Source organism: Patagioenas fasciata, chromosome 19 (genome assembly GCF_037038585.1).
Source record: "Patagioenas fasciata isolate bPatFas1 chromosome 19, bPatFas1.hap1, whole genome shotgun sequence".
Taxonomy (NCBI): domain Eukaryota; kingdom Metazoa; phylum Chordata; class Aves; order Columbiformes; family Columbidae; genus Patagioenas; species Patagioenas fasciata.
Genome location: NC_092538.1, coordinates 8579768 through 8606002, shown reverse-complemented (window position 1 = coordinate 8606002; position 26235 = coordinate 8579768). Strand labels below are relative to the sequence as shown.

Genomic DNA, 26235 nt, shown 5'->3' with positions numbered 1-26235 from the left:
CGGGGCGCGGTGCCTATAGATGGGCAGGCGGCGGGGCATGACGCGGCAGCGCCGCCGGCTGACGTCAAAGGCGCCCCGGGCTGTCAGCTGGAGTCGGGCGAGCCGAGCTGATGAGGCAGCCGGCCTTAAAGGGGTCCCCGCGGCGGGAGGTGGACCCCACCGGCGGCAGGTGAGTGCCGGTGCAGGGAGCGGGGCCAGGGCATCCCCCGCCGCCGCCCTCCCGCCGTTCTCTCCGCGGGACCCAGCGCGGTCTCCGCAAGCTGCGGGGCTGGGGTGGAGAGGGGGAGCCGGGCACCGCACTGCCCGGTCCCAGTCTCTGTGAGCCGGGGCCACCGCCCCGGTGTGTCCCGGGCTCTGCCACCGGGCGCGGGGCCGCCGGGCGCAGCTCTGTCCGCGGGGAGGCTGCCAGGACACCATTCCGCGGCCGGACCCCGTGCGGCCCCTTTAAGGGCGCAGGGGGCTCCCTCCGGGCAGCGCCGCATGGCGCGGCGGCGGCAGCGCGTGGGAGTCACGTGGGTGGGACGTGGAGGCAACCCATTGGCCCCCGCCCCCTGCGCGCTGCAATCAGCTGTTACTGGGGCGAAGGGCAGGAAATGTCCTTAAAGGGGCACCGCACCCCTGAACCTCGCCCCCCACCCGACTCGGTCCGCAGCAGCCGGGGCGGGAGCGCTGCGGCTGCCCGCAGGGCTGCGGTGTCCCCGCTCGCCTGGCCTAGCCGGGCCGCCCCTGCCCTCCACCCCCGCGGCTGGGGCGGAGGGTGCGGCCCCTTTAAATAAGTTGTCCAGTCATCGCGCGGCGCTGCCAAGTCATCGGGGTCAGCCGAGTTCCCGCAGCTCCGCCCCCCGCGGCCGCCGATTGGTGCGCACGGCAAGCGCTCACTTCTGATTGGCCACCGACTTAGAGCAACTTCTCGGAATCGGGACTGTGTCACCGGCCCCAAGCGATGAAAGGCGCGGGCGGCACCGCCCGAGGGCGGGAGAGGGCGGCCGGGGCGGCCCCGAGACAGCTCCGCGCCCCGGCAGGAGCCCGCGGTGCGGGCCGGGCCCTTTCAGAGCCGCCCTCCCCCCACCGCCTCCTTCACCCTCTTGAAAATGCCAACTCACAGCACGCGGGGCATGCCGGGAGCGCCGCGCCGCACTACACCTCCCGGCATGCCCCGCGGTGGGGCGGGCCCAACCATTTCCTAGGCAACCGCCGGTTGGCCGGGGGAGAGCCCAGCGCTCCCCCGCCGGGGTGGGCGGGGCAGAGCGCCGACTTTGGCTTCCCATTGGCTGGGTGGCAGCCGGTGCTTGGTCGCCATTGGCGGGAGCGGACAGCACTCGCGGCGGGGGCGGGCGCGGCGGGGGCGGGGCTCGCACCGCCCGTCCCGGGAGACGATTGGCCGGGGGCGGGGCCGGTGGGTGGCTGCGTCATGACTCCGCCAGCTGATCCGAGACGGGAGCCGGCGCGCGGCGGTGGGGGGAGCGGCGGCACCGGGTCGGGCGGTGGCGGCGCCGCGCAGGTGGGTCCGGCGGGGCTGCGCCGGGGAGAGCGGTAAGGGCAGCCGAGCCCTTTGCGGGGCTGTCGGTGCGCGGGGAATCGAGGGTAGTCCTACCGTATCCGGTAGTCCCGCCGGGGAAGGTCACCTTTCCCCGAGGCCGGGCGGCCGTGGGGGTTACGGCTCAGCGCGACCCTCTCGGGACTCCGCGGACGCCGCCTGGGCCCGGTGGCCTCGCCCCCGGTGACGGCAGGGCGGGATAGGGGGGGTTGGGGCTGGGACTGGGGCGCGGCTGCAGCTCCGGGGGCTCCCGGTGGGGCGGGTGGGGCCGCGGTCGGGGCCGCCCTGCGACGGGCAGTGGCCGCCCCGGGGGTGACCTTCACTCCGGGACCGGGTGGGGCAGACTTTGACCCGAGGCCGCTCCCCGCTGTGGGCACGGACCGGAGCATCCCGGGCAGCGGAGGGGGCAGGAGGTCGCTGGGGTCCCCCGGTGGGGAGCGGAGGGACCGGCTTTACCGGGGAGGAGTTGTCTCCTTTGGGGGAAGAGCGGGAATTGGTCTTATTAAGACAAGAGAAGGAAGAGGGGCGACCCGGTTAAACCGGGAGGCGGGCACTAGTTAGGGGTACAGTGGGTTTTATTAGTGGGGTGAGCTCCCACCGGGGCCCTCTCCGGTGCCAGTGAGCCGAGAAGGGATGGGGAAGAGCCCTGTTACCGGCAGAGCCCCCCCCGCCAGCTCCCGGAGCCGGTGGCTCAGCGGCGGGTGCTGATTCACGGCCCGGCGGGGGTGGAGCGGGGCCGGGACCCGCTCGCTGGAATCCGGACCAGATGTACCCGGCACGCCAGGAATGCTCGGCATCCCCGGCAGGCCCCGCCGCCGCCGCTGTGCCCCGGCCACCGGCCCCGCACCGGGAGCGTCCCCGCAGCCCCCGCCGTGACACCCACCGGGACCCCGGCCATCCCCTGGGGCCAGCCGGGATCCCCGGTGCCTTTGGGGTGACGCTGGCGGGAGGATGCTGTGGGGTAGCTGCTGCGGTGACCGGCTGTCTGTCCCCGCGCTGGGGACATCTGTCCGCGCACAGCAGTGCCGGACACTGGGGGCTTTCCCAGAACTCGATCCCCACGGCTGAAGTGCTGGGGGGTGTGAAAATGGGGGGTTTTTCCTGAGTTGAAGGGGGAGCAGTGAGGTCCCACACCAGGCCCCCGGGGCTCATGTCCTCATTCTCTGACAAAATAACATGGAAGGAGGCTGTGCTCCCCAAAATGCCTTGGCAGCAGCCACCTGACAAAGTGTCTTTCCCGGTGGGCGGCGTTGGCCCCTGGCCAGGTGGGACCCTGCCAACCCGGGGTGAGCAGGTGGGAGATGCCTTAACCCCCACCTGCAGTGGCCTCCCTGCTGCAGCCACCGGTCCCTGCCGGAGCAGGTTGCCTTATCTCTTATTTTCCAGCAGAAATGGCCTTGATTTCTCTGCCTGTCACTCGCGTTTTAGGGATGGCTGCAGGTGCTGGAGTCGACACACCAGCTGCTTTGGGAGAGCGGGAGGGATGGAAAGAGCGGGGGTCAGATCTGCCTCTGGATCCCCTGGAACAGCAGGGTGATCCTGTGGGATCTCTGCCTGGCGGGGGGAAGGACAAGGTGGCAGATCAGGACTTGGTGCTGGGGTGGGGGAGAGGAGCAGCTCTGTCGCTTGAGGTGGCTGCTGTGGGTGACATCTCAGCTTGTCGCAGTTCGATCCTGGCTCTGATGTGTGTGTTCCTTTCCCAGGTGCTGCCCCGCTGCCCCGCTCCTGGCTAACCAGCACCAGTTCTTCAGTGGCAAGCTTTATGTCCTTCTCTAATAGCTAAAGCTGCCAGTTGAAGAACTGTTGAATGTAGCCACTCGCTTCTTGTCACCAGTGCCTTGAATGTCAGCTGGATCTGCGCCTCGAGTGACTAGGATGAGCCAGTCTGCAGCATCCCACGGATTTGAGGGCTGAGGATGAGTCCAACTGGGATGAAGAAGTCTCCTCTCGGCCTCCAGACAGAGCCTTGGCTGGGGATTGCCAGACAGCCCTGCCAATGGGGCTGTCAACCAGGATTCCCCCCACTGGTGGGGTGGCACTGAGTTGAAAGATAACTAGAGAAGACTGAAAGAGGCATTAAACTTTCTGTTTTGCTCAACAGTTCGGTTTTTAGGAAGTTTGTTGCCTGTGGGGTGCCTGGACCTGCCAGGCAGGAGGGTGGTAGGGGCTGCAGACCCACGGGTTGCTGGGGTGGCCATAGCGCTGGAGCTCAGTCCCTGGCTGATGCCGCATTGGTCTCCATGGGTGGAGGGTTGGTTGTTCAGGCCCCCTTGGTTTGTCCCAAGCAAAAGAGGTGACCTGAGGCTGGGTGCAGCTCGCAGGACTGACCTGCTGCTGAGCCCAGGAGCAGGGTTAATCCTGCACCGTGCCAGGCAGTGGGATGGAGCTGGAGGAGAGGGCCGGCCCCACACCCACACTGCCCTGGTGCGGGTTGGGGCCGGGCTGCTGGGAGCGGGTGACTCAGGGCCGAGTCACGCACAGTCCCAGACGTCTGTTCCGGGAACCATGGTCCTGCAAGGCTGGGCAGCCCCATCCGTGGCGGGGGCAGGGCCAAGATTCCAGGTATTTGGAGCTGGCAGCACTGAAAAGGGCCCAGGTGAACCTTGCTGGGCTCCTCTGTGGTCCAGGTTCTGCCTTGTTGAAGCACAAGTCTGTCCTAAAGGAGACTTGGAAGCTGCTCTCCAGGGATGGAGACCCCTCTGCCCTGCACTGGGTGAGAGTGGAGCTGTACAGCTCCTCTCCTATGGCTCAGAGCAGAGTGAAATGTGCCTGTGTGGGCCCACCGAGGGCTCCTGGGAGCCCCAGCACCCCTAGAGGTGTCTGTCCCATGGGGCTGCCAGGGCCACCACCTCCCCTAGTGGCTGGGGAGCAGAGAGGTGTCCAACTACTCTACTCAGGTTCTGCCAGGGAGATCACAGCTTGTGCCAGCTCTGAGGGTGAGCAGGGAGGGATGACCCTGCACTGAAATAAGTCTGTAGAGTCTCAACTAAATCTGCCTGTCTGGGTTCCAGCTGCTCAAGGCATGGCTGTTACCAAATTGTGGCACTTAGCAGTGTGCAGAAAGTGGCCTGGTGTCCATTAAGTGTTATAAATGGGGAAGCCTGTTGTCCTGGGGTCCTTCCTTCTTACAGAGAGCTGCTTTGCTTGATGTGTGCTTGCTGATGGCTACAAGAAGCCAAGTTTCTTTGGTATCATTGTGACCCGGAGAGAGCAGGGCTGCCTGAACTCCCTTGCATCGCTCTCTGAGCGGAAAGGACTGTGGATGACACCTCTGGCTTGAGGCAGAGTCGATCTCTTCCACCACAGCTGCCCTGCTGCAAGTCCATACAAAATAGCCAGCACCTGCTCAGTGCTCAACAAGTCCTGGAGTGCACCGAGGGGGCAGAAAAGTCATGAAGGTGTGTGTGCAGGATACCCAAGGGCAAGGAGGAGCAGCTCCTGGGCTGTGCTCACCCGTCCGTGCATCACAGTGTGGTGCTGTTGATGCTTGGTATGGAAGGGAACTCTCTACTCCAGTCACCAGCATCTCCACCCTTGCGTGCCTCGGCGTTGGGGTAATGATTAGATTTGCTGCTTCTTCCTGCTGCTGAGAAGGACCGACCCAACCTGCTGAAAACCAGCTCTTTGCCCAGTAAGATGTGGTTATTTCAGGGTAGAGAGTTGCCCTGAGCAGCCGCACCAAGCTCCTGAGGTCAGGAAATGTAAACCGCCACCTTTAAAGTCAACTTTTCAGACGTGAGAAGGTGCCAGAGCGCAAGTTATTGTATTTAACGCAAAACCGGCACCCTAGTATCTCACCTGCTGAGCAAACAGGCTTGGGCTCTGGTTAGCCTGCATTTAATGTGAAAGCAGAGGGTTTTTAGGGTGACAAAGTCAGTGTCCCTGCAGGAACTTGCCCAGCTCTTGGGGTTTACTCTTCCTCCTGCAAAGCCCCATGTGACCGGTGAGTAAGTGCAGTGTTTCCTGTAGAAAGCACAGCTTTGCTTGCTGCTGCCTTGCAAAAATCCAGTGACTCTTTCATCCAGCATCAAGGCTGCGTTTTCTACGGCATCTGGCCACCTCCTCAAAGCATCCAGCATGCAGGGACATGGCAGGACAGGAGACACCAGCCAAGGCTGCTGTCAGGGGTGGGAATCACTTGCTGTAGCAGATATTGTGATATTTGAGGCAGCTGTAGCATTGCCTGCAGGTGCTGCTGGCTCAGATGGGATGGCAGCCCTCTGTCCTTAGGGGTAAGGTATTTTGTGTGAGCTCCTACACACAGACTATCGAGTTCCCAGCTGGGAGAGCAGCTTGCCTTGGTCACAGCTCCCCTTGCTGGGAAAATGTGCTTTCTGCAAAGCAGAAGGTCAGCATGACCGGTGTGCTGAACCCAAGCTCCCTGCCAACAGCCAGCGAGAGGAGCAGGAGGGGTTGGTGGATCTGTGGACTTGTGGCTGCTTCTGCCTGCTCAGACCCTCAGCTGAGCCCCAGGACCTGGGCGTCCTCCTCTTGTCCAGCCCAGCAGATCCCTGCCTGGAAGAGAGGGGAAAGCACTGCTTTGCTTTGCCCCAGCGTGCAAGCAAGCAGCCGAGGGCTGTCTGCAAATACAAAATGCAGGCGCTGGGTTCAGCTTCACTCGTAATTTTATTTCTCTTGTGCCACGACAGGAGGACGCGGAGCTGGTAACGCTTGGTTGACTCTGTGCCCCTCATGGCAGGGCACATACCAAGCTTACGTTTCTGCCAGTGAGGGTATATTGCAGACATCGCAGGCCCTGCAAACAAAAGGTATGTTGCAGGTTTGTGTCTCTCAGTGGACTCTGCTGGCATGGGGAACACAGCGCAGTGCCACCCATCAGCCTGGTCAGGGTGTCACTTACTCTGCTTCTTCTTTAGAGATTTGTTTCCCCGAGTATAAAACTTCTGCAATCAGGGACACCATGGGGTCACAGTTCAGGCTGGCGGCTGCAGTCACGAAGCCACCCCTGAAAGGGAAAGCGGAAGAATGTGGATGTCCTCACTGTACATAGCTCAGCACGGCAGCATCCCCATGGCAGCCTGGCTGGAGCCCAGCTGTATTTTGGAGGGCTCAGAGGAGGGTGGCTGGTGCTGCAGAGTGCGCGGGGACTTGTGACAGATCGCCTGGCGCTGCTGGGAGCTGGGCACCGAGCCTGGGAGCAGCGGGGCAGAGGGAGAGGAGATGTGTCCCAGGCTCCCTGCCCAGCTGGTGTCTTCGTCAGAGCTCATTCTCTTCTCCTTCCCTGCTTTGGTTTGCTCTGAAACCATCTCACTGCTGGTTCAACAGCCAGCAGCTGCCTGCAGCGCGTGGCCATGGGGGGTGATGTGGAGCCTCTGCAGGAACGCTGCAGGCCGTAAGGGACAGAACCGTGTCCTGTTCCCAGGGCACTGCTGTGCCAGGGCGCCAACCAGCCACAGATTCACTCACCTGATGTAAAAGATCAAGAACTTCTGTTGCTCCAGGCTGCCCTTCACAACAGTGTCCGTGTACCCCTTCCCGCAGCCTGAGAGAGAGGGAACATTACAGCCCACTCGGGGAGCCCTGGTACCACAGCTGGCAACCGTCCCACCTCAGTGCCATCACAGGTAGGGGCAGAGGGGACAGTGACTGGCTGGAGCTGGGAACAGGGATGGGGAGAGGACATAGACACCGTGGACAAGCGGAACAGACCCAGAAGTGCAGGACTGCATCATGAGCCCAAGCCTCTCCTTGCCTTGGAGAGGGAATTTCTTCCTCCTTTGTGACCTCTAAGCCACCAGAGATCAGAAAGAACAAGAGCTCTGGGTAACCTGCTGGCCCAGAGCTCAGAAACAGGGTTCACAAACTCAGTCCAAAACTTGAGCTGCTTCAGGTAAACTCTGCACCCCCTGTGTGTTTACGAGCCCCAGACCCCGCTGGTGGATGAGCAGATGGGCTCTTCCCATCTCTCTGCCTCCTCCTACCTGCATAGCGGATGCTTTTGCCAAGCATCCTGGTCCAGAAGAAGGGGACAGTGTGCAGCTTCTTCTCTCTCTTCAGCATGTTAAAGGCAGCAATGTGACCTGTGACAAACCAGGAGAAGAAATAGTTTTGTTGCTTGTAGGTCCTCAAAGAAGTGCCCTTTGCCTCTTATTTCCCTGCTGTCCTCTCTGTCCTGTTCCTCCCTTGCCCATCTTCCTGTCTCACCATGGGCCTCGGCCACCTGTTGGTGACGGATGCTAGACTGTTCCCAGTTGAGCAGCTCTACAGGAAAGGAGACCACGTCCCCGGCAGCGAAGACATTTGGGATGTTGGTTCGCATGTGCTGATGGGACAAAAAGCAATTAGTGCAATGATGAGAGGGACGGGACTGGGTGGGGACTGAGAATGCTCAGCTGGCACTTACTAGATCCACCAGGATGGCGTTGCTGTCATCTCTGGCGATGGAGGTGCCCTTCAGAAATGTGGAGTTGGGGACCACTCCTGCAGGGAGAGGAGCAAGGACAAATGCAGCAAAGCTCAGTAAAGGCAGGGAGGAAATTTGCATTGGCCCTACAGCAAAAATGTGAGTGTTCAGCCTGCTTGGAGCCCAGCAGCTCGCAGCAGCGACGGGTGCTTGGGCTGGTGCTGGGCTAATCTGGGGGCAATAAAACTAAGGTGCAGAACAAGGTGTGCTCTGATACCACAGCAGGGACCTGCGGAGCTCAGCAAGCGAGCCAGGGTCACTCTGAGAGCGTAAGTAGCTCCTTCCTCCTGCTGCTGCTTGTGGGCTGCTGATGTTCTCCCGGTGTTTGGGGACAAGGGAAACGTTTGGATGACAACAGAGCGAGAAAGATACTGCAGGGAATGGTGTCCTGGGGAGACACTGGGATGCTCTGGGCTTGCTGGCTGTTCTCCCCACTCCCAAAGCCACCTCCCTCTTCCAGCTGGGCTCTCTTACCTATTCCCACCACTACCACATCAGCAGGTAGATTCTCTCCACTGGAAAGAACAGCCTCTGTGACCTAGGAAGGAAGCAAGAATCATTAACAGAGGGTTAAAAACTCTGTCCTAATTCCTGCAGACTCCCTGCTGCCTCATTCTTTGCTGTCTTCTTTCTTCCCCAGGTTTAGATCACCTTGTCCAACTAATGTGTGTTGCCAGGAATGTAAGAGAAAATCACACTGTTGTCCCTGAGATATGAACAGAGTTCAGAGTTGTGCTCAGTGAGAAGAAATGTGAGGGTCTAAACGTGGGAGAGGAAAGCCTAGGTGGAGGTACTGGCTTATGCCTCAGTTTGGGTTTTTTCCCCTAAAATTAACAGTTGATTGATCACAATGGCATGACTGACCTTTCCATCCTTTCCTTTCAGCTCACAGAGTTCTGTTTCCATGTAAAACTTCACGCCGTTATTTTGCAGCATCTGAAAAGGAAGAGGAAGCTGGTTTGAGCATTCACAAGGAAATTCCAGGCCGTGCTGCTGTACAAAACAGCCGTACCCAGCCAAAACCCAGGCAGGCGGCTCAGCTGCTGCGGAGCAGTTTCATTTGTGTCCCTGGCTGGTGCAGGCTGCCTGGAAGCCTGGCTTTGATGCCCTGGTCAGGACATGAGGTGGGTCTAGGACGAAGCAGGGCTTGGGGATGAAGCTGAGCTGGGGAGTGCAACGTGTGTGCAAGGGAGGTTGGGACCAGCTGTGTGTGCTCAGCTGGGGCTGTGAGAAAGTTGGCTGGGCACACATGGTTGTCACTCAGGACAGGGGCTGGATTTCCCAGGCCGTTGCAGATCACAGGGCTGCTTGGGTAGCGTGTGTTCTCCATCCTAGGAATTAGCAGCAGGTTTTCCTCACCTTCATGGCGACCCCTCCAACCTCAGGACCCAGCGCATGCTGGAAAGGGAACTCCTTTTTTTCCACCACTGAGACAGCACCAGCCTTGTCTGAGAGGAAGGCAGCGATCTCCATTCCTGCAAGGGGAAGGCATGCCTGAGGTGAGCCTGCTGCAAGCAGGAACCTGCACCTTCCTCCTTGGAAAGCTTTTCCCTTTCCAGGTGAGGAGAACAAATGTGATGTCGTGCCAGTGTTGAGCTACTCCTCTCTGCATTTCTGGGCTGAGGTATTCAGCCTCCCTGTTCTTTCTTCTCATGCACTACAGACCCGGATATTAGGAAATGCAAAAACCAGCTTCTAGCTGTGTACAAAATAGCTCCATTTCCATGCCTTATTCCCTCACTTTCCCAATGCTTCTAGGGAGATCAGCTCCTCTGAAGGACAGTGACCTTTTCACAAGGCACATTTCCCTCTGTGCGTATCCACAAATTGTTTATAAGTCTCAAAGTTTATGGCTGTCAGAGGAAACAGTGAGTGTGTGCTATGTAACGCACACTCCCACCAGCTATAGGGCTCCAGGGAGAATCCCAGCCAGGCAATGAATGAACACCCCTTCCCTGAGAGCCCCTAGTTAACCTGCACATGCAGTAAAAGTGGGTTTCACGGCTGTCGCTGATGACTTGGTGCCCACTCCAGCCTGGTACCTATGAATGAAGCTCCTATGATCACCAGATTCCTCCCAGTTGCCAACTCTAAGATCTTTCTAGAGTCTTCTGGGGTTTGGAGAATGTACACGTTCTGCAGGTCTGCACCGGGGACTTTGAGGTAGCTGGAGCTGAAAGATACAGATACATCTCATGGTCAGAAATGAAACAGAAAGGATGGGGTGGGAGCACAAGCCCATGCAATCTCTTGTCTCTGTCACCCCGTCCTGTCCTTTTATCTCATCACCCACCACCTCCCTTTCACACACCTCTACAAAACCCCCCACACCCCTGTGTTGACCCATCTTGTCCCATCTAAAATTTTGTGTACAGCAGATGCTTTGTGCACTTACTGGCTGCCTGTTGCAATGAGCAGCTGATGGTACTTCTGTGAGGACCCATCCATGAAGCGGACCTTCTGCTTCTGGAAATCCACCGACACTGCCTGCAGGAGAAAGGAGGCAAAGATCAGACAGGTACCTCTGGACCACTGGTGTCCTGTCACATCAGCCTGTTCTGCTTGCCTGTGACTGCGTGCCCAATTTCTGGACACTCAGGTGAGATGAAGAATGCTGGGGTCCTCTCTCTTACTTCCTACAGGTCTTAGGCTTTAGGATCATGCAGTGACAGCAACAAGTCCAGGTTCCTCTAAGGCTGGTTTGAAGGCTCACCCTCTTTGCATGCGATGGGCCCATGGGTAGCACAGATGAGTGTTACACCCAAGGCCTGCACACCAGCTCTCGGAGTGCTGTCCCAGAAGGTAACGCGTGTACTTAGGCAGAGCCCTAATTTCTACAAACGTAGCCCTATGCCTGCAGGTGTGGGTGTCCCCTCCCCATGGCAGGTATAGGATCACCCACTGAGAACTGAATTGGTTGCTCTTGTACCTCTTTCTCTGCCCACATCTCTATGCCATGAGCACTAAGGAATTCAGGTTTCCTCAGGTAGGCGTCCTCAGCTTTCAAGTTCATTTGCTGGAAACAAAGGAGAAATATGAAATAAAGCACTTCTTGCAGGCAGCAATAGTCTTGCAGTGTTTACTGGGAAGTAAATTTGCATAAGAGGCAAATTTTGCATTAGTAAATCACAGCTCCCCACATCATCTTCTTGTCCTGCTTCAGAAAAACCCATCAACTCAAACTCTAGTGGGAAGAACTCAGTCAAAGGGGGTAAAGACATTAGCTTATGGTGCACTGTGATCAAGGACTTTCTGGGAGGAGGAAGTGAGATGTTAGCTGGAAATTATACCCTTTTTCCTTGTGGGTGCCTCAGCACTCCTACTTTGCCAGAACGGCTCAATTTCTGTCTGGCCGAGAGTGTGGGCCGTGTCCCTAATTCACACGTGGTACTCGGAGTCCTGCCCTTCTCACATACAAACCTTGCTCAGTTTGGATTTGTCATACGGAACATGGTTCTCTTTGGTGGCCATGATGATCCTGCCAGTAAAGCCCTCTTGGCGAAGTGTCTCTGCACACGTGAGGGCAGCCACACCTACAAGAGATGCTCATCCCAGCCCTCTTATATGTCACTAAGGAGTAGGAGGAGGAAGGCAAGTCCTCCCTGGAGAAGAGAGTGGCAGCTTACAGCATCCATGGAGAATGCACAGTATCACTTCACTGACCTCCTCCCAGAAGCAGCATTGTGTCGTGGTTGAGAAGGTATCGCATGCTTGTGTCCTTCACCCTCCGACTGCTTTCAAGATCCTAGAAGAAAATGAGAAATGCTGAAATCACACCTAGCCCACAGTGCTGCTTGTGCTTAGCAACAGGAGGTAAGGTCAGTACCTTCTTTTTTGCTGTAACAAACACCTTTCCGTCTTCCACTGTTACCTGAAGGGGTGAGAGTGCATTTAAGCACCACATTCATGAGGCGGTGGTGGGAGCTTTTCTGGGAGGTTCTGGTCCAGTGAACCATCTGTCTCTGATACATCGAGAGTGACTTGTAGGGATCTTGGATGGCAAATGGTGCTGAGGAGCTCGTGAGCTTTTCTCCTCATCCCAAGGGCACTCAGGAAGAGCTGTGCTGGTTGTACAGCATCACCTTTGATCAAACAGAGCTTTAGGACAGGGCATTAGATGATCCTGACAAATCATCCCATGTGTAGCTCTGTGTGACATGGACCACAGAGCCATGGCCAGGATGAGGTCTTTGTAGTTGACGTAAAGAACATGGTGCTTGTGAGAATGGATGAATGTGAGTGGTATGGAGGACATGGCCCAAACTGGGAGCAGGAAGAGGTGAGAAGTCACCTTAAAGCAAGGAAGACAGTCCAGAGCAGGGTATTCCTCGATGTCTCCAGTTTTGATGTTAAAGCAGGAGCCATGCCAGGGGCAGCGCAGCCTCTCCCCTCTCAAGACTCCTGCAACAGAAAATCCCCCCACAATGGACCTGTGAGACCTGACCCCCCTGACACGGCTTCTCCCCCCTGCCCAGAGCCAGGGTCACCTTTGCCAAGTGGGGCACCATAGTGGGGACACTTGCTGCCCAGGGCACTGAACTGCTTCTTGTTCTTCACCAGCAGCACTGGGTAACTGGCCACCATCACCTCCAAGAGCCTGCGGGAGAGGTGGAGAGGTGGGCACCTAAGGGTGCCAAGGCTCGATCCCTCGCAGCCAACATACCGCCCCCTCAACCAACAGCATGGTGGCCAACAGCATGGCAGCTGCTGCCATGGCGACCCCAGCCCTGCTGCCTGCAGGCCAGCCCTTGGCCTCCCCACTGCCGGCTACTCACTCTCCATCCCCAATGTCACCTTCCTTGCAGACTTCGGCAGTGACGGTGTCATCGCTGTCCATGCCGATGGCTGCGGGCGAGCAGAGGGAGGAGTTGGCCACCATGGGTGCTGTTGCCTGCAAGCGCTTTCACCCCCCTGGCAGACAATCCTTCCCATGCACCCTTGTGGTCTCACTGCAAAATCCCACCCCAAAATGTCAGGCCACCACCCCCCAGCTGAGAGTGGGCTGGCACCGCATGCTCAAGGGGTACCAAACTCCTGGTATAGCAGGAAAAAGTCCTCAACTGATGGAAAATGCACATTTCCCCGATTTTTTAACTCTGTCTCCAAACCTGAAGCCCATTCCTCTGCCTTTCTCTCCTCCAACATAAATCTAATTTTTGTTTTCAGCCTTGTGTCCCATTAAACTCAACTGCAGCACAGGGTGAGTCGCAAATATGATTAATGACTGATGTTGATAGATAGGATCATTTATGGCAAGGTGCTACTGCCATATTGCATGGTTTCCCCAAGTCCGAGTCCAAAGGGCTGCTTCAGCCTCTCAGAACCCTCTCTGACATTTGTACAGAGATGTTATTCTCACTAGTTGCCATGAAAGCAGTAATCCCTGCCCAAAATTCCTTCTGGGCCAGAAAACAGCCAAAAACCTTGGTCCTTAGCACTGTTCCTGCCTTAACAATCAGCTGAGAGGCTGTTTAAAAATCTCCCTCTCTGTTTTGGATAAAAAAAGCAAGAAATGGAGCAGAGGGGAGTCAGTCAAGACGGGTTTCAGTGCAAGGTGGTGACTTGTACCTGCAAATCCCCATCATGCTGCTACCCCACTGGTCCCATAGGAGAAACATCAGTGGGTACTCACCCGGTCCTGCCACGGGGGCCTCCGGTGACTGTCCCCTGAGTCGGAAAGCCATCACCGTCACTGTTTGGGAGCTTCTCCTCTGCTGAGGTGACACCCTGGAGTCTTATCACGAGTGCTCTCCCCACCGCCAGCACACAGCTGGGTGATGCTCTCCCCAGGTTGCACAACATCCCTGTCTATCAGGAGATGCATCTCCTGGAAGCAGCCGCCTATCTGATTTCTGCAACTGGTCGGCACCTAATTAAGTGTATATTGCTTGGGCTTAGAAATGCATAGGGATTAAGAGCATGTAAGAATTACGGTGCAGGTGTGGCCTAAAGGTTGGGTGTGTTGTGTGTAATGTGAACAGAAACTGAGTGGATCCAGTGATACCCCACTGCGACTTCCCATCGCCTCTTTTCTTGATGGAAAGCGCTCTAACTCAGTGTGACAAGTTTTTGGAGCACTTTGGAATGATATTACTACTTTTTATGTATTTATATAACATTTTAAAATATTTAATTTCACCTTTTTGGAAGACAGAACTTCTCTCCATAGATTTTAAGGAACAGGAACTGTTTGGCACCTCTATGAGTGCCTCAGATGCCAACTCTGCTTCTGGTTCAGTCCACTGATTCCCAGGTACATGGTCCTGCTGTCACTTGGTCCATGAAGGATGGCACAGAGCAGCGAGCTGCTTGCTGTACTATTTTTGTAAGAGAGTGGGAGTTGCAAGAAAACAGGAGTAATGCTTATGCTGTTTGTGTCTACTCCAGTTCTTATCTCTATTTCACAGTCAATATGTTTCACAACCTCAAAATATGCCTCAAAATTTTGGGGGGGGGGAAGTTACTAGCAGCATGCTCCCACCATCTCCTGGAGCTTTGCAGGGACTATCTTTCTGCCACACAGCACATTCTCAAATCCATTGTGGTGGGGGGATAAAAAGCCTTGGGTGGGCACAGCCTGGAGAAGACAGAACACACAGGGATGCTTGGTAAATGCAAGCTGGCTAATTCGAGACGCAGATTGCTTCGTCGGACCCACCAAGCCATGAGCACATCTTTCAGTGCCAGGGCGCTGCCGTGTGAGGAGTGACCTTCACCCACAGGCAATGCACGCCCATGACGGGCCCAGGCACAAGGTATTTTCTCACAGTGCCAACAAGCAGCTTTTGGGCTCTGCCTTCCTGGCCAGGAGCCTGAATGTGAAGCAATTTGGCTGCTGAAAATCCCTTTTTAAACTCTCCGTAATTATTCCCCAGAAGCGCGTTCCCACGTGGAGAAGCAGCAGCCCTCGTAGAGGCTTTTTCTGACTCAGCAGAAATCACTGAAAAATGTTGTTGGGTTATGGATGAAAGCTGCAGCACGCCGGCAAAGTGGCAGGTACAAAGGCATGCAGCTGTGGGAGGCTTTGGGACGGGCCAGGTGGAGCCCGGTCCTGTGTGATGGTGTTTGCACTGCGGGGCTGAGCAGCTGGTTTGGCTGCTGGATGCGGCCAAGCACCTGAGTAAGAACTTTTGTAAAATGCAAAGGGATAAAGGCAAAACAAACTGTCAATCTGTAATGACAGCGAAGGATAGAGAGTTGAAAAGGGTATTGGATGTAAGAGGGAGGGTTTGGGTTAGCTGCAGCGATGCTGTGTTACTGCACCGAGGAACACACAACATGCCCTTGAGGGATTCAGGCAATGGGATGGTATTGGAGGTGGATTTCTGGGAAGATGCTGTGTAAGCATCTTTTGGCCATCTGTTAGGTAATCCAGAGGTAGATACTCAGCGTTTGGACCTTGTAACACACAGCAGGATTAAACGTGGAAAGGTAGTGGAATAAGTGGTGTCCTAAAACACGACAGAGCCCAGGCAGTCACTGGAAATCTCTGACTGGACCAGCCATCCATGTTGGTGTTGACTCACATGAACTGCCCTTGTATTTTATTAGATACCTTCAATTTTACTGTGTCTCTCCAGCGTTGTCAGCACTCTGGAAAATCCAAGTTTAGAGGCAAAGATTTAATGGGGGTAGCTCTCCTTCCTTCAAGTCTTTCCTACTATCAGCTGGTGCAGCGCATTTTTCGTGCCGTGACGCAGCCATGGCTGGGTGGCTGTGTCTTCATCCTGTCCCCAGCTTGCTCAGGTCAGGGTCCTGCCCTGCCCCAGCAGACCTGCTGATTTTAACCCAGCATTACCCACAGACTCAAATAATACTGAAGACTGTTCAGGCACAGGAAGAAGCGAGGTGAACACTGCAGCAGAGCTAAAATGATTAATGGGACACTGCTCTCAAAACAGCTTGGTTTGTGATATTAATAACAAGAGAATTCAGGAGGGAACCTAACCTGTTCCAAGCTGTGGAGCCAACGGCAGCAGGAGATGCAGTTGGGAATCTCCTTGTGCTTATATTCGTAATGCAGGAGGAATTGAGTGGGCTCAGCAGCATATGATGCTGCACAGAGTGGGTGTAGGGGCTGAACTTGTCTAAATTGCAAAAAAAAAAACAGCATTCAGTCATATACACATCATGATGTAACCAGAAAGCACATAGATATCTGTCAAAAATTACTTAAGCTTGAGAATGGTGAACTAAGCAGGGAAAAAATGTTTGTCCCACAGGGACATGGAAAAGGAAATACTTAGTGGGACTTAATTTGCTTACAGGGTAAGAATAATTATACATGCTGGTTTACATTTTCTTCCTAAGCATTCATGTCTGACGGTGGTGAGAGATGGGATACAGGCTGGGTGGGCACCCAGCCCCACGTTTCACTGTTTGCCACAAGGAAAGAGCACAAAACCTTACTAACAGCAGTAAATAAACAATTCCAAAAGCAGACAAGAAAGTAGACAAAGTTTGGACATGTCAGCTACTAAAAGCAGAGGGGAAATATAAGAAACTGCCCATGCTGCTGTGCAACCGGAGTGAGAAGGAGAGAGAACATCCTTTGCACAACCAAATCATGGCAGCTGGTCCAGCCCAAGCCCTTGAGAGGCAGCTGAGCCCGTGGCATCCTTAGGGACGCTGTGCTGTTGTCACAGGTTTCTCCTGCAGGTCCCTGGTGTCAAATTCTGAGAGAGAGAAGGAAAATAAAGAGAGAGCTGGTGAGGCAGGAAAAAAAGCCCAAAAGCAAGAGCATCCAGAGCACCGGGTTCACTTTGAGAAAGCAAAGATTTCAAGCTGCCATGGGGTGGTTTATCATGTGGGCTCTGCCTGGGTGGCTCTGGCTCTTGGGTGAGAGGGACATCCCTGTGTGCCAGGTCTGTGCTCGGCCAGCAGCTGGCACCAGAGCATCCCGGCGCTCTGAAGCTCCCAGGAGACATTGTATTATTCAGGGAATTATCAACCTGAGCAGCAGAACACTTGCAGGGCTGGTCAAAACACAGGGGGAGGGAAGGGAAGAGTCTTCCCCTCGTGAGGTTCAGCTCACAGGCTGAGCAGAATGAGTGGATACGCTGTGGTGCAAAGCCAGATTATTTCCTTCTTCTGCCAGGCAAGATCAAGTCCTGAAGTCAGCGGTTAAGTGATGCACACTTTGGCATTCCTTGCTTTAAATCCCAAAGCTCTGAGTGTGTGAAATGGAGCAAAGGGCTGGGGAAAAAGGTAGCAAAAACTCTCTGAACTGTGAGTGCCAGCAGAAACCCTCCTCCTGCTCATCACACTTGCAGAGACTGATGTGCCTTTCTCCTGCGGCTACGATGAGTGTATCCCTAGTTCCACCTGGAGAATATCCAGTTTCCACATCAGGAAGGTGTTTCTGGCTGGAAGGGGTGGACGCTCGAATTTGCATTGATTTCATCTCTCTTCACAGCTACCTCTGTAATGCCTGGGCATGCTTTGCCACACACGGCATGCATTTTTGTGCAGCTGATACTTTCGTGAGTGTGGAGTTACAGACATTCTGAACGAAAATGTGGATATAGAGAGTTATATTGTCTGACTTCCTATGGCCCAGCAGATAAAGCAGTGACACACTTCAGAGAGGGATGAAGACGATGGCTAATTAAAGTCTGGAAGCCAAGCTGCTTGATCTGTTTGGAGGTCTTGGACTCCTCAAATTATTCTAGGTGTGAGCCAGGTCTGGCATTAGATGAGCAGGTGGGGAAAAGCAGATTGAGGGAGTGAGGCTTTCCAAAAACAGGAGCATGACTTTTGCCACAAGGACTTTGCCGTGTCAGAACTTCCCACGTGTTGGCTACAGCAGAGCTCGGGAGAAGTGCGAGCTCCTCCTTGTGTAAGGGATGGCAGAGCTGCAAAAGAACACGCAACCCCCTTCCAGGAGTAGTGGGGAGCATCTCGGGGAGGACATAGTTTATCTGGCAGAATTTATGTGAAGGATTATCAATAAACTGCCAGCCTTTTATTCTGGAAATGGGTTATCGCTCCCAGATATGCTGTGATCCCTGCAGCGTTATGGGCTGGACCCAGGCACGTCCCTACTGACATCTGCAAGGAGCCCCCTGCCCTGCTGGGAGCAGACACCGGCAGTGACCCCTCCCCAGACTGAGCTGCCACCCTGCAGAAAATGGGGCCGTTTGTGGATTGCTGGAAAACAACTCGAAATTTGGGTGAGAAAGGAAATATCTCCAAATAAGGTGTGAATGAGGAGTCCCACCAGCTCGGGCTGCTCTCTCCAGCGGGCGTGCAGGGACCTCTTGTGGCAGCTGCGCCCGGGAGCTCCTGTCCCGGTTCTTCTGCGGCTTCTTCGGGGACAAGCCGGCCCTCGAGCCTGTGGGACGTGGCTGAATATTTGGCCTCATCTGGTGTCAAGGGAACTGTTTGTCTCTCGGCTTGGAAGTCTCCAGCTCTGAAGCCATCCCTGCTTAATGCCATCGCTGCAGAGGAAGGGAGAAAAAGAGAAAAGGCTGGAAAAAGAGCTTGTAAGAAACCACTGCCTGATGGCAAGTACAATTCAGTAAAATCTGGGCTGCAAGTGTACAAAAAGTACTATGTGTGTAGCTGTTGCTGGTGCTCTAACAGTGGGATGAAAGCGCCTGAATCAGAGGCTCAATTAATCATGGCTTAAATTCCTCCCATGTGGAAGTGGTAGGTAAAAGCTCTCCAGTGTCCAGAAGTATTTTAACTATTTCTGTCCCCAAGTCTGGCCTGATGTTCATCTTTAGAAGAACAGCACCATGAATGGAGGAGCCCCTGGGACAAACGAGGCTTGCAGGAGTTTCGTGGTCTGGGACTTCACCTGCAGGCATAGGGTGAGGTTGTCACTGTGGAAAGGATGAGATCAGTCGAGATTTCTGAGGCAAAAACACTGCAGATGATTCCTCATTGGGAGTCATCTCTCTGCAATTTTATACTGTAATTAGTTGTGAAATGATTTTCCCTCTCGGTGCCCTGAGCAGCCCGGCATGTCTCCAAGGCACGTCTCTCTTTCCTCAGCATATCTTATGCTAAACAGAAATGTCTTTGCATTTGGCCTTCTCAGTAACAGATTAGCCCGTGTGATCCTTCAAGTCCTAATACATGAGATTATTTATAATCCCCCGAGCACTCAGGTTTGCTGATTACTTCAGACAGTGTCTCCCCACCACTCAGCTGCTATGAAATTACATTGTCTTGTCCAGTTTTAAGCAAATTTCTAAAGCATGAGCAGGTGCTTTTCTATCAATTGGGACTATCTCACCCCTCTCCTTCAGTTCTGATTTAATTGCTGCCCTCCCCAGTGTCCCTTCCATCAACGTAGCACTTGTTGGTGTTTGTGTCCATCACCCCAGCCAGGGCAGTGACTGAGAGCTCAGGTTCCTCACGTTTCTCTTTCAGCAAAGAGAAAGTAGAAAATTTCATCCAAAATTAATACCTCAAAGGAGAGGCAGAGTTTGACATTAATCAGTGTGTACACGGTGACTCATCCCGTCTGCAGAAGAGACGCAAGGGCTGTGCAGCAGCCACGCTTCTGCTGGGGACATCAAAAAGCAACAAGGGAGTGATCAAATTACGGGGAAGATGGAAAAGCAGCGTAGCTGTAGGGTGGAATTAAAGAAATTGTGAGTACGGGATCCTGAATTCCCACAAACTCCATACAACAGAGCTGGGGTATCCCAGACATCGGGGAGCTCCTCTCGGGACCAGACACAGGACAGGAGGTGGAAGACGAGAATGCTGTGGGCAGAGTGGCGTTTTTGGGCAGCAGCTGGACCTTCTTTTTCTCTTGATGTGCAATCAGACCTAGCAGACTGTGTCTGTGTGAGGGATGGGTTCTTCAGCCCAATGCAATGCTGCAAGAGCTTTACTGGAATCACATGCTGGGGAGGCTTTGGGGCGAGTGACCACCGGCCACAGCTCCTCACAGGTGAGGTGTTCAGCCACCCGGTGCCACCGAGGCAGAAGAGGAACCCCAGGGGGACAAGGAGGGTGTCCCCAGCACAGTGACACCCCGGCCCCTGCTCTGTGGCGTGCCTGCAGCTGGCTGCGGCGATGAGGAATGATGCACACAGACAGAGATGCACGCACACAAAGTTCTTGTTAGCAGTGAGAGCAGAGCCAGGCAGAGCTGAGCTGACTTTTATTAACAGTTCTCAATGTATAGCTTTACAGATACAGTCCTGGACCAAGAGGTTAGACAGGATATTTTTTCAAAAAGTGTTATCCCAAACACACCACACTCACGTTGTGACTGTTTCCAGTCATGTTCCCATGCATATCTTGCGGGCGGCGTTCCAACCCACTCATTCACACGTGGGGCATCCCAAAAGTGCCTGCAATAGGGAATCGATCCAGATTGCCCCCAAAGCCTCAAGCTGCTGCAGGGATGTCCCTCAGCCCAACATTCACACATCATACATATGGGGGTGGTTTTCTGACCCGAGATACCATTCTCACTGACCTGGGTTATCACTCCTTACACTCATAAAATACATTTTTCTGTATAACCTGTCCAAGGCCATTTAGCTGGAACCACATATCCTGCTGTTCCCACACTGGCTTTTGGGCTGACTGTCGTTTGTACCCTGCCATGCCGGGAAGACTGACACACAGCCCGGGGCACCCATTTCCAACTCCCCCCTCTCCCTGAGCCACATGTTCTGGGAGGCAGCGCTGCCCCTGCGTGTCCGAGTGTCTGCGTGGGGGGATGCGGGAAATGGCAGCTCCAGCAGCGGGGCGGCTCCGGCGGCCCAGCCAGCCCGTTCCTGCTCGCTGTCCCATCCCGGGGCTGCGCCTCCCGGCCGGGGCAGGGCAGTGCCGGCACGGTGGGCGTGCGGTGAGGCGGTGCCGGGGCGATCGGGGCGGGTGCTCCGGAGGTGCCGGTGCCAGAAGCGGTGCCGGGGGAGGGTGCGCGGGGCGGTGCCGGTGCTGGGGCGGGTGCTCGGGGAGCTGTCGGTACCCGGGGCGGGAGCTTGGGCGGTGCCGGTTCCTGGGGCAGGGCCGGGCGGTGCTGGTGACCGGGGCGGGTTCCCAGGGAGGTGCCGGTACCCGGGGCGGTGCCGGTGCTCGGGGCGGGCCCCGCGGCCGGGCGAGGCGGAGCCTTCGGGCAGCGCGGCCGGTGCCCATGGGAGCCCGGGGGAGGCTGCGGGGCGGTGGGTGCCCATGGCTTTCAGTCCGGGGCTGCTGGTGGTGGCCGGTTCCTTCGCTGCCTTCCGCCTGCTGAACCGGGAGCTGGAACGGCTGGTGCCGCCGCCGCCCTCAGCCCGTCGCAACCGCTGGAAGTGGCGCAACATCTGGACATCGCTGGCGCACAGCGTGCTCAGCGGCGGCGGGGCGCTGGCCGGGTGAGCGGCCCGGGTACCCGAGGGGGGACATCGGGCTGCCGGGGAACCGGGGGCACTGGGGGGAGTGGGGGAGTCGAGAGACCTGCGGCCAGGGGGGCACCGAGGGAGGCTGAGCCCACCGGGGAAGAGAGAGAGGAAATGGGGATGTTGGGAGACCCTGAGGAATGTTGGGGAGGGTGTGGACCTGGAAATTGGGGGTCACTGAGATAGAGGAGGGATCGAGTGACGCGAGGGGACCGAGGGACAGGGAGGCTCCAGGTGAAACAGGACAGAGGTGGCTGTGAGGGAGCCAGGGGGACAGAAGGGAATCAGCAGCACCAGGTGGGCACCAAGGACACTGGGAGGGAATCAGGGGACCAGAGGCACTGCCCGTTGCTCATAGCCCCTCTCCCCACAGGTTCTGCTTCCACCCCGGGCTGTCTGAGGACCTGGTGGGCACACACCCTCCTGGAGCACACAGTCTGGTCGCCGTGTCTGTAGGTAAGGTGGGGAGAGCGGGCTCCCACCAGTTCTGCCCCATGGGGGTCCCCAAGGGCCCACTGGTGCCTGACACCAGCCCCTTGAGCCACGTCGCGGGCAGCGACGTCTCAGGCACCCCACACAATCGCCCTATTCTTGGCAAAGGACAGTGGCTCCTTTCTGTCCCACGGCACCCGCAGCCAGGAGGCACTGGGCACCAGGCTGCCCGCCACCACCCTCACGGGGCAACCAGGGCGTGGGGCATCCCAAAAGTGCCTGCAATAGGGAGTCAATCCAGATCGCCCCCAAAGCCTCAAGCTGCTGCGGGGATGTCCCTTGGCACAGCCCTTCCTGGCCCCCATCTTCGCTCACAGCCTCTCTGTTCCCAGGTTATTTCCTTGAAGACTTTGTGGATATGTTGTGCAATCAGAAACTTCACCAGTCCTGGGAGCTTCTCTTCCATCACTCCGTGGTGAGTCCACCAGCTGCTCCCCAAGCGACAGACCCTGGCACTTGTACCGCCGGGGAGGCTGGGAATCTGTTGTTGCTAGTGTGCGTTTGTTGCTTGTTACAAAATCTGATCTTCTTCTGCCCAGCAGCCCAGACAGCAAGCTTGGAGCTCCTCTTGGTCCTGTGGGACTCATGTACTCTTCCAGGGTCTGCAGAAAGACACCTAAAGATAGGGTAGGAAAAAAACCCAAGTGTGCACAGAGTAGGCAGGCAGAGAGCTGGGCCAGGGGGCTGATCCATAATAGTGGTGTGGACACACAGTGACCTGGGTGTTCCCACCAGTACGGGGCAGCAGCTCAGCTCCTGCCAGCTCTCAGCCACTTGAGCAGCTGCCAGAAAGGGCTGCACGCTGCCTCCTTCCACCTCCTGCTCCCCAGGCTGCTTTTCTCTCATTTGGGTCAGAGCCGTGGCCATGGGGCTGGGGTGGCTGGAGCAGCTTTGGTGCAGAAACCCCACATCAGTGTCCTCTCCCTGCCTTGTTCCTGGCTGTGCCCAGCCTGGGTTTCTCTTTGATCCCCTCTGATGTGTGGATGCTGGAGCTTTGTGCATGCTGCAGGGTAGGGGGGTGGCACAGAGATGCTGTGGCGTGCAAGGGAGGCACAAGGGTTTGCAGGGCCTAGGGATGGGGGACAGGGACAACACTGGGACCTACCTGGGGGAAGCAACGGTCAGACCTGCTGTCTCGTAGAGTCCAGCGAGCCCTGTGGCTCTGCCAGCCACTGCTGGCGAGTTAAAAGGTCATCTCCACAATAGAACTAATTCAGGCCAAGACAGTGACTTAACGAGCAGGAAGCAGATAATCTCATTAAAGAGCCAATACAGAGAACAGCATTAATGGTATAAACTGAAGAAAGGACTGAGTGTGCTAAAGCACGGGCAGACAGAGCCTGTCCTCCTGCCCAGCAGGGAGGGTGCAGGGCAGGAATCACACTCGCTCTGCCCCTGGCAGCCCCGTCTTCTGCAGCAGCATCCAGTAGCCCCAGGGTGCCTCACACCAGGCTCGGGGCATCCCACGGGGCTCTCTGATGCACCAAAGCCACTTAATCCCTGCAGTGTGCCTGTGCTGGGGAGAATCCCTGAGCCAGCAGCAACCATAGCCCTGGGCTAGACATCTCCCTTCCTGCCCATTCAGCCTTTTACTGTGTGTGGAAAAACCTGCTGGACCACAGCTGTATTCCCCAGGCCACAAAACAGGGTTAGGTCTGGCTGCTCCAGCTCCTCAGTCAGCTTGGAGTTTATAGAAGTGTTTCCCTGTCCTTCCATTGAAAACAAAAACAAACCTGCACAGGTTTTGTGCAACAGTGGGGAGGCTTTATCTCTTGCCTGAGGCTGCAGTGCTAGCTGGAGTCTGCGATGCTGCAGGGATACGTGTGGGCTGATGAGCAGCAGTTTGGCGCTGGCCTTGATAAGCATTTCCACCTCCGCTCCACGCTGCATGGAGGGCTCCAGCTTGCCGCAGCTGAGAGCATCCAGCTCCCAGGCTCAGCCTCAATTCTTTCTCCTTCCCAGGTGATTGTCTGCTTTGGCATCGCAGTGCTGCTCCACCAGTATGTCGGGTTTGCCCTTGTGGCTTTACTTGTGGAGATTAACTCCATCTTCCTCCACCTGCGGCAGATCCTGCTCATGGCCAACCTGGTGCACACCACCTGCTACCGCCTCAACAGTATCGTTAACCTGGGCACCTACGTGGTGTTTCGCATCGCCACGCTGACCTGGATGGCTCGCTGGCTCTTCCTCAATCGGGGGAACGTGCCCCCAGCGACGTATGCTGTGGGCACGGTGGGCATGGCAATCATGACACCCATGAACATCATCCTCTTGTACCGCTTGCTGCGGAGTGACTTCTTCAAGTCCAGCCGGGATGTGCAGCAGGAGAAGGAGCAATAATTCCTGTCCTCATAGGGTCTGAAGACAGCAAAGTGCAGTGGAGAGCAAGCGTGGCTGCTTCCATACCTTGCTTGGAGGGTCCACACTAACAGAGCAGCTGGGCTTTTCTTGTGGCTGCAGATCCTGAGCACTGCACAGCAGAGAAGATGCTCACAGACCAGGCACCAGGGCTCTGTTCCCCCTGCACCTTTGGATGACGTGGTCGGATGACTGGGAGCTGCTCAGAGAAGCCCCGACAGCTCTCACAGCTCCCTGAGGCACCGCTGAGACAAAGAGCGAGCAGAAGAGCACTGTTTCCCCACTGCTCATCCAGACATCCAAACACCACAGGGTGTTTCTAACCCTTTGGGTGCTGCAGCGTCACATCGGCCAGGGCTGTGCCCAGCCCTGCGTTCTCTGCAACACTTCCCGTGGGAGCACCACCAGGCAAGAGAGCCCTCAAGGCTTCACCCTCAAGGTCAGGGCCAATAAAAGACAAATCCCATGCTCATGAGTCCTCCCCAAGGAGATTATCCCAGGTGGGTGATGGAGGGAGAGGCTGAGATGTGTCTGGGTGGGATGCTGCCTGCTGTGGGTGCTGCAGTGCTGTGCGGGACAGGCGGCTGACTTTTCCTGACATCTGGAGCTTTTTCCGTGTTGTTTTGTTCCCAGATATGTTAAGTGCCCATAAATGAGCATGGGAGAGCACGTGTCGCTGGCCAGGATGATGCTATGTGATGGTCATTTCTCACAGACGAGGAGTTTTCAGGCATATGTTAGGATTCAGGTGTATATTTGGAACAAAAAGTCCTGCTGCAGAGCCCAGTGTAATGCTCTTGACCAGCAGCAAGAGCTCCTACTAACACGAGCTTTTAATAAACATCTGCAAACGAAATGGCTTGAAGGGCTTAGAAGGAAAAAGGGACTTGGCACCCCAGGATGCTCCAGGGGTGTCAATGCTCAGCATGGGGTTTCTTATCCACGTCTCCCTGCCACAAAAATACACTGTACACTGGCACAATCTACCTCTCTTGGGCTTTTTTCCCCCCTCTCTTTTCTGTGGAGGAAAGTAAAGGTTTCTCCTATTCCTACTGACACTCTCCTGCCCTCCCGGGTGAGGTGGGGCTGCGCTTTCCTTGGGGCTGCCAACCGGGGAGGCTAAATGGCAGCAGGACTGGTGCCAGCTCCGGCCGTGGCTCTGCCTTGAGCCCTGAGCTGCTGGCAACCTGTGACGTTAGGGATGTGCCAGCTGTGAAATCAGGCAGGCTACAGCAAAGGTATGAGCCTTGCGGTTCGCTCTGACCGTCCCTGGGGCTTCACATGACAAGGAATCAGGATTTTAAAACTTTTTTTACTCCACATTTCCTTTTCTCCACTGATTTCAACACGCTGAAGCGTTCCCTGGCAGCCCAGCGCTGTGTATAAAAGCAAGATCATCCCACTTGGAGTTACGTGTGCTGGTTTTGAGGAATCCACTGGATCTGCCGTGCTTTCTGTGTGGCAAACAACCTTTAGTTTAAAATCTCTCCTTTGGTTTGAAAAGCTGGGGGACAGGCTGAAACCACATGCTGCCGGGAGCGAGCAGCCCTTGTTTCGAGGAGGAAAATATGGGAGCGGACACATCTCTGCATGGGAAGGGAAAGATGAGCAATGTGTGTAGGCAGTGGGAGGCTGAAGACGACTTGTGGCCAAAGCCGCTTACGTTTCTATTTGCGGAGAGGGCAGGGAAGCTTGCAGGTGCTGGAGGTACCTGCTGAAGGTTTGGGTTTGTCACCTCGAGTGGTGGTTAAGTGCTCATGTGCTGCTTGCTCCTTGCAGCCGGAGCTTTCTCTTTGGTTTAACTCATTTAAAATCAGTTTTCCAGGAGCTGCTCCGCCGATCCATCCCTGCCCTTAGCGCAGCCTCTGCCCCCGCTCGGCAACGCTTGCGCTGTCCTCCAGCCTCTGCCCACACCAGGGACGTTTCTCAAGGCCTGGATTGTGTCACCGCATTCCTGTCGTCACGTGCTGTCGCATACCCCGGGCACACGGGGTCGAGGGCCCGGGAAGCTATTTTTTTGGAGCCCCTAATCAGACACGATTTTCCCACCGTGCCGTGGTGGGATAAGTGGTGGT

General features: G+C 55.9%; 2 protein-coding genes and 1 long non-coding RNA gene across 6 annotated transcripts; 2 read left to right on the top strand and 1 right to left on the bottom strand.

Moving 5' to 3' along the window:
• Nucleotides 1-57: 57 nt before the first annotated feature.
• LOC136109950 (uncharacterized) lies at nt 58-3637 on the top strand. Of its 2 annotated transcripts, none has more exons than XR_011741877.1 (2): nt 58-169; nt 3241-3637. It is a non-coding gene; the product is annotated as an uncharacterized lncRNA (long non-coding RNA). The 2 variants fall into 2 exon arrangements; XR_010652562.1 differs by lacking the exon at nt 58-169 and adding an exon at nt 1405-1501.
• A 2544-nt stretch (nt 3638-6181) lies between these two features.
• LOC136110157 (apoptosis-inducing factor 3-like) lies at nt 6182-12798 on the bottom strand. The gene is made up of 18 exons (XM_065853367.2): nt 12737-12798; nt 12449-12558; nt 12253-12362; nt 11788-11832; nt 11625-11706; nt 11382-11494; nt 10891-10977; nt 10357-10448; nt 10004-10134; nt 9321-9436; nt 8826-8897; nt 8436-8499; nt 7902-7978; nt 7703-7820; nt 7480-7578; nt 6965-7040; nt 6399-6503; nt 6182-6293 (listed from the first exon to the last, which is right to left on the bottom strand). The coding sequence occupies exons 1-18, from the start codon at nt 12796-12798 to the stop codon at nt 6251-6253; spliced, it is 1602 nt and encodes a 533-aa protein (XP_065709439.1). The 3' UTR covers nt 6182-6250.
• An 8178-nt stretch (nt 12799-20976) lies between these two features.
• Nucleotides 20977-25016, top strand: TLCD2 (TLC domain containing 2). Of its 3 annotated transcripts, XR_010652575.2 has the most exons (5): nt 20977-21286; nt 21684-21766; nt 22135-22217; nt 23765-24660; nt 24794-25016. XR_010652575.2 is itself a non-coding variant. In XM_071817032.1 (4 exons), the coding sequence occupies exons 1-4, from the start codon at nt 21105-21107 to the stop codon at nt 24140-24142; spliced, it is 621 nt and encodes a 206-aa protein (XP_071673133.1). In that variant the 5' UTR covers nt 20977-21104; the 3' UTR covers nt 24143-25016. The 3 variants fall into 3 exon arrangements, 2 of the variants coding, with proteins under 2 accessions (XP_071673133.1, XP_065709321.1); XM_071817032.1 differs by having other exon boundaries at nt 23870-25016; XM_065853249.2 differs by having other exon boundaries at nt 23765-25016.
• Nucleotides 25017-26235: the final 1219 nt, after the last annotated feature.

Excerpts from the sequence above, each read along its gene's own strand:
- LOC136110157 (XM_065853367.2), bottom strand. The coding sequence starts at position 12,798 with ATGGACAGCGATGACACCGTCACTGCCGAAGTCTGCAAGGAAGGTGAC. Across the intron at positions 10,449-10,890 it reads AGATGTGGGCAGAGAAAGAG|GCAGTGTCGGTGGATTTCCA; the intron begins GTACAAGAGCAA and ends TTTCTCCTGCAG. Across the intron at positions 10,135-10,356 it reads CTCATTGCAACAGGCAGCCA|CTCCAGCTACCTCAAAGTCC; the intron begins GTAAGTGCACAA and ends TGTATCTTTCAG.
- TLCD2 (XM_065853249.2), top strand. The coding sequence starts at position 21,105 with ATGGCTTTCAGTCCGGGGCTGCTGGTGGTGGCCGGTTCCTTCGCTGCC. Across the intron at positions 21,767-22,134 it reads TCTGGTCGCCGTGTCTGTAG|GTTATTTCCTTGAAGACTTT; the intron begins GTAAGGTGGGGA and ends CTCTGTTCCCAG. Across the intron at positions 22,218-23,764 it reads TTCTCTTCCATCACTCCGTG|GTGATTGTCTGCTTTGGCAT; the intron begins GTGAGTCCACCA and ends TCTCCTTCCCAG.